This window comes from Salvelinus sp. IW2-2015, unplaced genomic scaffold, assembly GCF_002910315.2.
Source record: "Salvelinus sp. IW2-2015 unplaced genomic scaffold, ASM291031v2 Un_scaffold3212, whole genome shotgun sequence".
In the NCBI taxonomy this organism is placed as follows: domain Eukaryota; kingdom Metazoa; phylum Chordata; class Actinopteri; order Salmoniformes; family Salmonidae; genus Salvelinus; species Salvelinus sp. IW2-2015.
Window position 1 is genome coordinate 34,195 of NW_019944499.1, and position 11,166 is coordinate 45,360.

At 42.6% G+C, this 11,166-nt stretch overlaps 1 protein-coding gene across 1 annotated transcript in view; it reads left to right on the forward strand.

Annotated features, from left to right (window-relative positions):
* Positions 1 to 7,655: 7,655 nt before the first annotated feature.
* Positions 7,656 to 11,166, forward strand: part of LOC112075513 (protein Jade-1) — a gene marked incomplete at its 3' end in the record, with an annotated part of 24,165 nt that continues 20,654 nt past the window's right edge. The window contains exons 1-2 of the mRNA XM_070440939.1: positions 7,656 to 7,985; positions 9,477 to 9,565. Coding sequence (XP_070297040.1) covers positions 9,514 to 9,565 — 52 coding nt within the window. The remainder of the gene's footprint in view (positions 7,986 to 9,476; positions 9,566 to 11,166) is intronic.

An 11,166-nucleotide genomic window follows, 5' to 3' on the forward strand; every position in this document is an offset into this window, starting at 1 on the left:
AGAGAACCACCGCCCCCAAATCGTATGCCAACGAAAAGTTTGTGGGGGAGGAATAAAGGTCTGGGGCTTGTTTTCATGGTTCGGGCGCCCGCCTTAGTCCAAGTGAAGGGACATCTATACGCTTACAATCAATTACATTCTAGAAACGATTCTGTGCTTCCAACTTTGTCCGTAACAGTTTGGGGAAACCCTTTCCTGTTTCAGCATGACAATTCCCCCGTGCACAAAGGTCATATACAGAAATGGTTGTCGAGATCGGTGGTGGAAGAACTCACTGCCTGCACCAAAGCCCTGACCTCAACCCCACGAACACCACATTTGGGATGAATGACACTGCGCGAGCCAGCCTAAAGCCAACATCAGTTGCCAACCTCACTAGCTCTTGTGGCCTGAATTGGAAGGCAAGTCCTCACAGCAATTCTCCAATATCTAGTGGAAAGCCTTCCCAGGGGCGTATAGCGGGGGGACCACCATTTAATGCATAGTTGGATGAGGTGTTAACGGGTCTTATTGTACTGACGGAAGAAGCAAGTAGAAAGCTGACCTGAGACACACAGATGTTTAACAGCATGTTCAGGTGACCTAGCCTGGCCATAATACTGTAAACGCTCAATGTACAGTTGAACTAGCCTGGCCAGCCTAATACTGTAAAACATCAATGTACAGTTGATAGCCTGCGCCAAGTAATACTGTAAACGCAACTGTTACAGTTGACTAGCCTGGCCAAGCTAATACTGGAACGATCAAGTGTTACAGTTGAACTAGCCTGCCAGCAATACGTAAACGATCAAATGTTAACAGTTACAGCCTGGCCAATAATACTGCTAAACATCAATGGTTTACAGTTGACTAGCCTGGCAGCTAAATACTGTAAACGTCAATGTTTACACGTTGAACTAGCCTGGCCAGATAAACTGCTAAAAGTCAATGTTACAGTTGACTAGCTGGGCCAGCAATGAGGTGCAGTAAGCCCATGAGCACTCAATTGTACTCAAGTTGAAGCTATAGCCTGGCGCAGATAATACTGTACAACGTTCAATTTACATTTGACTAGCCTGGCAGCTAATACTGAAGAAGTCAATGTTACAAGTTGACTAGCCTGGCCAGCCAATACTGAAACGTCAATGTACAGTACTAGCCTGGCCAGCTAATACTGAAACGTCAATGTTACAGTTGACTAGCGCGCCACTAATACCTGGAAACGTCAAGTACATGACAGCCTGGCAAACAGGGCTTAATGTAACTTGTTTTGGGGAAAACGTCAAATTACAGTTGACTAAGCCTGGCCAGCTAAATACTGGAAACTCAATGTACAGTTGACTACCTGGCCAGCTAATACTGGAAACGTCAATTTACAGTTGACAGCCTGGACCATAGCCAATACGGGAAACGTCAATGTTACCAGTTGGACTAGCCTGGCCAACCAATACCGGAAACTTCAATGTACAGTTGACTAGCCTGCCCAGATAAATACTGGAAACGTCAATGTGCTGCTCAGAAGCTAGTGTTTCATAGCTACTCTCTGTCAGTCGCTGGCCAGGCTAGTCAACTGTAACATTGGCGTTTCCAGTATTAGCTGGCCAGGCTAGTCAACTGTAACATTGACGTTTACAGTATTGGCTGGCCAGGCTAGTCAACTGTAACATTGGCGTTTACAGTATTAGCTGGCCAGGCTATTAAACTGTAACATTGGCTAGCTTTCAGCTGCTATAACAGCCTCCACTCTTCTGGGAAGGCTTTCCACTAGATATTGGAACATTGCTGTGAGGACTTGCTTCCATTCAGCCACAAGAGCGCTAGTGAGGTCTGGCACTGATGTTGGGCTTTTAGGCCTGGCTCGCAGTTCCAATTCATCCCAAATGTGTTCGATGGGGTTGAGGTCAGGGCTCTGTGCAGGCCAGTGAAGTTCTTCCACACCGATCTCGACAAACAATTTCTGTATAGACCTCTTTGTGCACGGGGGAATTGTCATGCTGAAACAGGAAAGGGTCTTCCCCAAACTGTTACGACAAAGTTGGAAGCACAGAATCGTCTAGAATGTAATTGAATACTGTARCGTATAGATGTCCCTTCACTGGAACTAAGGGGCCCGAACCATGAAAAACAGCCCCAGACCTTTATTCCTCCCCCACAAAACTTTACAGTTGGCACTACGCATTGGGGCAGGTAGCGTTCTCCCGGCATCTGCCAAACACAGATTCGTCCGTCGGACTGCCAGATGGTGAAKCATGAATCATCACTCCAGAGAACGCTTTTCCACTGCTCCAGAGTCCAATGGCGGCGAGCTTTACACCACTCCAGCCGATGCTTGGTATTGTGCATGGTGATCTTAGGCTTGTGTGCGGCTGCTTGTCCACGGAAACCCATTTCATGAAGCTCTCGACAAACAGTTGTTGTGTTGACGTTGCTTCCAGAGGCAGTTTGGAACTCGGTAGTGAGTGTTGCAACAGAGGACAGATTATTTTTTATGCGCTTCAGCACTCAGTGGTCCCATTCTGTGAGCTTGTGTGGCCTACCACTTTGCAGCTGAGCCGTTGTTGCTCCTAGACGTTTCCACTTCACAATAACAGCACTTACAGTTGACTGGGGCAGAAATTTGACGAACTGACTTGTTAGAAAGGTGGCATCCTATGACGCTGCCATGTTTAATGTCACTGAGCTCTTCAGTAAGGTCGATGAGGTTTAACAGCGGTTGGCATTCAATAAATGTTGCATTACCACCACCTACTAGACTGGAGTATAACTCCATTATGCTTTGGTTGAAAAAAATAATCAACAAATACCCTACACTCACTAAAAGAAACCCACCCTACTCCACTATTTAATTACCCTACCATCTAACCCTACACTAAACCCCCCCACCCTACTCCACTATTTAATTACCCTACCTATCTAACCCTACAACTAAAACCCCCCCCAACTACTCCCACTATTTAATTACCTAGCATTCTAACTCCTAACTAAACCCCCACAACCTAACTCCACCTATTTAAATTACCCTACCATCTAACCCTACACTAAACCCGACCCTTACTCCACTAATTTTAATTACCCTACCATCTAACCCTACACTAAAACCCCCTACCTACTCAACTATTTAATTTACCCTACATCTAACCCTACACTTAAAACCCCCACCGCTACTCCACTATTTAAATACCCTACCATCCTACCCCTACACTAAACCCCCACCCTACTTCCACTAATTTAATTACCCTAACCATTACTACCCTACATCTAAACCCCACCACCCTCACTCCACTATTTTAATTACCCTATCCATCTAACCCTACACATAAACCCCCCCCACCCTAACTCCACTATTTTAATTACCCGTACCATCTACCCTACACTAAAACTCCCCACCCTACTCCTCACTATTTATTACCACTACCATCTAACCCTAACTTAACCCCCCAACCTACTCCACTAATTAATTACCACCCTAACCATCTAACCCCTACACTAAACCCCGACCCTACTCCCTATTTTAATTACCTACACCATCTAACCCTACACTAAACCCACCACCACTACTCCACTATTTAATTACCCTACCATCTAAACCCTACACACTAAACCCACCACTAACTCCACTATTTAATTTACCGTACAACATCTAACCCTAGCACTAACGCCCCCACCCTACTCCACTATTTTTAATTATACCCAGTAGCATCTAACCACTTACCACTAAAATCTCTCTCCTTCAACATTTGGCTGCGTTATACTCTGATACTACTTACATTTTAGATTACCCTATAATATCCATCTAACCCTACCACTCTTTCAACCCCCACCCTACTCCACTATTTAATTACTCCTCACCTCTAACCTAACAACTCCCACCCTACTCCACTATTTAATTACCTTTCTACTTCATATATCCTACCTCCTAACACTAAACCCCCCATCCCTCACTCCACTATTTAATTACCCTACCATCTAACGCGCTACCTAAAACCCCACCCCCTACTCCACTATTTAATTACCCTAAACCATCTAACCCTATCACTAACCTCACCCACCCTACTCCTTATTTAATTACCCTACATCTCTAACCTACACTAAACCTCCCTCACCCTATCTCCACTATTTAAATTCCCTACTACATCTAACCCTACACTAAACCCCACTCGACTACTCCACTATTTTAATTACCTACTCTACCCTACAACTAAACCCCCCACCCTACTCCCTACTATTATTAATACTACTCTTAACCATTCTAACCCTCACTCAAACCCCCACCCACTCCACTATTTAATGAGCATATGGGTTAGATGGTAGAGTATTTAAAATAGTGGAGTAGGGTGTGGTTGTTAATGAGTGTAGGTGTAGATGGTAGAGTTTTTAAATAGTGGAGTAGGGTGGTGGTTTGTTAATGAGTGTAGGGTTAGATGGTAGATGGTAGGGTATTTAATAGTGGAGTGGGGTGGGGGGGTTTTAGTGAGTGTGGTGTTAGATGGTAGTGGTGGTATTTAATAGTGGATAGGGTGGTAGGTTGTTATGAGTGAAGGGTTAGATGGTAAGATGTGTAGGGTATTTAAATAGTGGAGTAGGGTGGTGGGTTGTTAATGAGTGTAGGGTAGATGGTAGATGGTAGGGTATTTAAATAGTGGAGTAGGGTGGGTAGGTTGTTAATGAGTGTAGGGTTAGATGGTAGGGTAATTAAATAGTGGAGTAGGGTGGTGGTTGTTATGAGTGTAGGGTTAGATGGTAGATGGTAGGTTATTTAAATAGTGGAGTAGGGTGGGGTTTGTAGAGTGAAGGGTTAGATGGTAGATGGTAGGGTATTTAAATAGTGGAGTAGGGTGGTAGGTTGTTAATGAGTGTAGGGTTAGATGGTAGGGGGTATTTAAATAGTGGAGTAGGGGGTGGGTTGTTAATGAGTGTAGGGTTAGATGGTAGAGGTAGTTTAAATAGTGGAGTAGGGTGGTGGGTTGTTAATGAGTGTAGGGTTAGATGGTAGATGGTAGGGTATTTAAATAGTGGAGTAGGTGGTGGTTAATGAGTGTAGGGTTAGATGGTAGATGGTAGGGTATTTAAATAGTGGAGTAGGGTGGTAGGTTGTTAATGAGTGTAGGGTTAGATGGTAGATGGTAGGGTATTTAAATAGTGGAGTAGGGTGGTGGGTTGTAATGAGTGAGGGTTAGATGGTAGATGGTAGGTATTTAAATAGTGGAGTAGGGTGGTAGGTTGTTAATGATGTAGGGTTAGATGGTAGGGGTATTTAAATAGTGGAGTAGGGTGTGGTTGTTTTTGAGTGAAGGGTTAGATGGTAGGGTATTTAAATAGTGGAGTAGGGTGGTAGGTTGTTAATGAGTGTAGGTTAGATGGTAGATGGTAGGTATTTAAATAGTGGAGTAGGGTGGTGGGTTGTTAATGAGTGTAGGGTTAGATGGTAGATGGTAGGGTATTTAAATAGTGGAGTAGGGTGGTAGGTTGTTAATGAGTGTAGGGTTAGATGGTAGCGTATTTAAATAGTGGAGTAGGGTGGTAGGTTGTTAATGAATGTAGGGTTGATGGTAGATGGTAGGTATTTAAATAGTGGAGTAGGGTGGTAGGTTGTTAATGAATGTAGGGTTAGATGGTAGGTAATTAAATAGTGGAGTAGGGTGGTAGGTTGTTAATGAGTGTAGGGTTAGATGGTAGATGGTAGGGTATTTAAATAGTGGAGTAGGGTGGTGGGTTGTTAATGAGTGTAGGGTTAGATGGTAGATGGTAGGGTATTTAAATAGTGGAGTAGGGTGGTAGGTTGTTAATGAGTGTAGGGTTAGATGGTAGGGTATTTTAAATAGTGGAGTAGGGTGGTGGGTTTGTATGAGTGTAGGGTTAGATGGTAGGGTAGTATTTAAATAGTGGAGTAGGGTGGTAGGTTGTTAATGAGTGTAGGGTTAGACCCTACTCCACTATTTAAATACCCTACACCCACTAAAATCCCCACCACCCTACTCCACTATTTAAATACACTTTTCCCAGCGCATACTTCACCCTTTAACACCTCACACGGGTTTCCTACATATGCATCCTTACCCAACAAACGCATTCCAACAAGAAGCGATTCATTGTCATTCATACACGTATCCYCCACTTCAATTTTAGACAATTTCCTTTTTGTTGCAGTTTTCGCTACTACTGTTGTCCAYTCAAAACATTTGTCTTCACCAACTTTGTTCGATGCACTGCTTGATTTTGAACTCAGCATTCACTTCCGCCATCTTTTTCCTGAACCAGAACCGTAGAACTGGGCGCCCCTATAGGAATTCATAGGGTTAACCAATCAAACTCAGATCAGACATCAATAGAGGACACATATCGTATTATCAACATTTAGATAAATGAATAGAATATGACTTACTGGTACACATTATGATTCTGTATAATTTCGTTATTATTAAGGCACTTTCAATAATATCACACTACTAGCGTCATGCCATGAACATGCATCGCAATCTCGAAACAACGCTGATGTTTTTTCTCAAAGTTGCCGTGTGACGTGCCCTACTTATATCAGTACACTCGTAACAACTTAAGCACGATGAAACTTATACTCGATCAAATAAACCTTATGTTGCAAATAAGCCATTCATTTTTGGTTGTTGACCAAATTCTACACTCTCATTGACCTCCATACAAAAACTCATTGCTTGTTGGGTAAAACAATGCCACCTTCTGGAGGGAGACATATTTTTCACCGAGTTGGGCCTCTCTCTTCATTTTCCTCTCTGATGTGAGTAGATGTCCGCCCGTTGTTTTTAAGGTTATCTTGGACGCGGTCTCCAGTTCTTATTATACCGTAGTGGTTCCCATATGTCAGGAAAGCACCATTAGGACGGAGAAACAAGTATCTTGCCAGTATATCCATAATTATTTGGTACACGTCGTAGATAGATGTAGGCCATTGGCTGCCTTCATCACAAGGGGTACGTACAGGAGTTCTGATTGGTTCCAAGTTTAGCAGTTTGCAAATATGCCTGGGCAGTGTTGAAATRTTTTTTTACTGACAAACTGCAAGAATTGAGTGTGCAACACATTTTACAGTAATCAAGAATATTTAATTGTCAGATACAAAAACTCAGCTCCTCCCTCGGCGTAGATCGATCAACTTCACTGTTTTCGGCGTTGGCCCACCACCGAAAAGTGCAGTATTAGGCCACACTAGACAACTGGGAACTCTGATTGGGGACTTCGGTGCGTTCAAAACAACTGGAAACTTGAAAAAAACGAACTCCGACTGGAAAAAATCCGAGTTCCCAGTTGTCTTTATAGCACCATAATTCCCTTGATTTGTATTGTTTTATACAGTTTGACGTTACAATGCTGCGCCAATGCTGAGGTCGTCACTAGTTACCACACCAACAAAGTCATAAACCCCGCCTATTTAAAAAATGTATCTTAAGAATTTTTAGATTTTAAAGCTAACCCTAACCACACTGCTAACCTTAAATGAACACTGAAAAACACAGTTTTGTTTTCAGGAATTTTTATGATATACATTGTGGCTGTGGTAACTGGTGACAACCCAATAGCTGATGACTGGTCATTTGTCAACAATCAAGACCCATCACTCAAAACCCATTGGACGAGAAAGACAGAAGTCCCTCCGCTCTGACCTTCTCCTCCAATGGGTTTTGAGAAGGAGACGAGAGGACGCTAGGGGAATGTGATTGAGAAAAGGGCAATGTACAGGTTTGCGTTCCAAAAATAAATCGACCAATGGTTATTCGGTTGAAGGTTGTAAACGGGGAGCATTGGAGACTGTGAACATTTTTCAGGCGGTTTTAGGTCAYCATTTCGATTAATCACGCAAAAACGCGTTGGCCCAATGAAAGTGCCCCATCTTGCGACAACAGGCAGTAGTTGAGTATACCCTCCAAATCCAGCATACGCCACTGTTTGTGTTTGAGGAATGCGGGGTGAGTGGTACTCGCTGCTACACGAGCTGTATTTAGACACCACCGCATCTGCCAGACGTGCTGTAGGTATTGTCCCAAWTTTTTTTTTTAAATCTTCCTCTGGTTTTAAACAGGAATTTCTCATGTAAACTATGTTTTTCACCCCATGTGAACGAGTGGTGGTGGTGGTAGGTAGGGTTGTGCTACCATATTCCCAGCCCGTTAGCACAGAGTTGCCGCTAGTTACTACGTCATTTAAAATGGCGCCAAGATTAAAGTTCAGAGGGCCACCGAATCTGTCATAATGTTCCATAATAAACATAAATTATATCCACACTCTAACGCGTCCATATGCAGAGTGGAGGCACAATACTGTGGTCAAGCGATACTATACATCTCAGCCAAATTCGTTTAATGGAAACTTAGCATTAGCTAGGCTAGCTAACTTGCGAACGTTACGTGGCTTAAAGCAGATAGCTACTAGCTARCGTAGCTAGTTAACTAGTTACCGTGTTTACTAGTTTAGGGGGTGCGACGGCGACAAGCTGTCTCTGCCAAGTTGGCACGTCAGACAGGCTATCTTTCAGTGACAAACATGTTTTCTTATTTACTTGTTCGTATAGCTACTCAACTAGCTGGGAATGCTTGTTTGTTTGACACGTTGTCGCAGGTCATACATGGTTGTGCTTGGTCAACATGAGGTAGTAGATTCGTAAAGTTTTTTTTGTCTAATATGAGTCTGTTCCTGCCAAGTTGTTTGGACATTGAGGTGGTTTATTATAGCTAAACACATTCTAACCTTACACGGTTTTACCYGGGGCGCGTTCATCATGTGCGTTCAAGACAACTGGGAACTCGCAAAATACGATGTCAAATCATGACGTCAGTGCTCTTCAGGTCGGGAAGTCGGAGCTCTAGAAAGATGCCCAASKACGAGTTGGAATTCCAAGTTGGATGACAGCTCCAAAAATATAAATCCCATTCGGAGTTCGTTTTTCTCCGAGTTCCCAGTTGTTTGGAACGTGGCTTTGGTCATCTTGGGATCACCGTTTTTTAAAAATGTATTTTATTTATTCAAAATACAGATCAACAATTTACATTCTTACATCATACATAACAGAACGCAGGTATTAACGAGAAAATACTGAAACAAATAAAATAAATAACTCTAGTGCAATTGTTGAACGTTCAGACACAGCCGTGAGGTCATTGTGATGTAGTTAGTGTTTTTTGCTTGATATCTTGTATGGTAATAAACACTGTCAGTAGCACAGGTGTGTTAGTTAGGAGGCTTGAAACAAATGCATGAAGAGTGACTAGCACTTCTGTGTGATGTTTTTGTTGAGGGCAGTGGGGGAGGTGACCATCTTATAACTGACCAGTAAGAGTAATATTTTGTTTCTTCATAATTGYAAACAAATTATTTACCATTATCTGTCAACTTTGTCCAATAATTCTTCATTGATCATCAKTCAGGCTGATGACAGCCATGTTTAGTGTCTGGTGACAGAGTTCTGTACATGGAGGCAGAGGAATCTGTCTGTACTGGGCAGTTGGTTATCAATCTCCTCTTTTCAGATTACACCATTACACCTTGACCTCGCCAAGACTGACAATGAAGAGAAGTCGACATCCAAGCAGCAGCGAAGAAGACTCTGATAATGGAAGTAAGCATTCTCTCTCGTCTAGACTAATGCTACAATCAAAACAACTGGGAACTCTGAAAAATACAAGGTCAAATCATGACGTCATTGATTTTCAGGTCGGAAAGTCTGAGCTCTAGAAAAAGGCCAGAGTTGGAATACCGAGTTGGATGACCGTTCTAATCGATTTTTCCCAGTTGGAGCTAGTTTTTTTCCCCAGAGTTCCCAGTTGTTTTGAACGCACTGAAGTCGGAAGTCAGAGATTTCCGAGTTCCCAGTTGATTTGAACACGGCATAACACTAACCTCTACCCCAGACTAACCCCCAGTGCTTGACATTAGGGTTAGGGTCACTTGTCCAAAAATACAAATTGTATAATGCAAGGAACCACTTTATGAAATGCATYGCTGTATTATTTTTCCCCATAGAGAATCCGACAGAGTAGGCTACACTCTGCCTATTGGCTTCTTTGCATATTCAAGCCTGTTTCAAAATACCCTTGGTAGCCTAAGATATTGCTACATTGCAATTACAAAAACAGTTAAATAGCAATGAGGCTGATGCAACAGATCAGACCACTTAGCTTAAAATGTTGATCAAGTTTTATTTCTTCATATTATAAGCTCAGCAATGACTGTAGGCTACGTGCAAATGTTCCGAAACACAGTTAGCGGGAAACAGCATGGCACAAGTGGTTTCAAATGACAGAGATGCAAAAATATGTTAGAAATGAACGAAAGATGCGAAAGATGCATCAACTAGCATGGGTTATTAACATGGCTAGGATTGGCTAGGACACCTCTGCCTATTTGGCAGGTGGTATTAACATGGGCTAGGATTGGCTAGGACACTCTGCCTATTGGCATGGGTTATTAACATGGCTAGGATTGCTAGGACACTCTGCCTATAGCATGGTTATTAACATGGCTAGGATTGGCTAGGACACTCTGCCTATTGGCATGGGTTATTAACATGGCTAGGATTGGCTTAGGACACTCTGCCTATTAGCATGGGTTATTAAAATGGCTAGGATTGGCTAGGACACTCTGCCTATTAGCATGGGTTATTAACATGGCTAGGATTGGGTCTGTGGCTGCTGGACAATCACATCATGTTGTTTTGATAACCAATAGAACATGGTTTCATGGCATATGAAGTGTTTATAAAAKAATTCCCTCAACATTTCTAAGATCGTATTTTTAAAGGCTACTTTGAAACAAGGTAAGACATGCTTCATAAAATGACATGACACTTTCAGATTTTAAACAATTACATTTATGGTTAAATAGTTTCAAAATGCTGACTGCATCCGCTCGGATTCAAGATGGGTGATGGGCAGTGCTCAACTGGCACTGTCCTTCTCTCTCCGGTCTTCTGACCAGTTGATCTGAACCGTGCCTCGAGTATGTCAACAAAACCTTTATACGTTAATGTTAATTCTTTCATCATATTTGTCAAACATGACTGTGCTGCTATAGCCCCTTGCCTTAGCTACTGTCATAGAGTTAAATATTTTCATCAAGAAACTGATAAAAACACACAGGTGTTAAATCAAGGTGACTTACAAAGATGAGGACCAAGAGCAAGAGAGGGAGTGTGGGGATGTAGTGTCCACAACTAAAGAA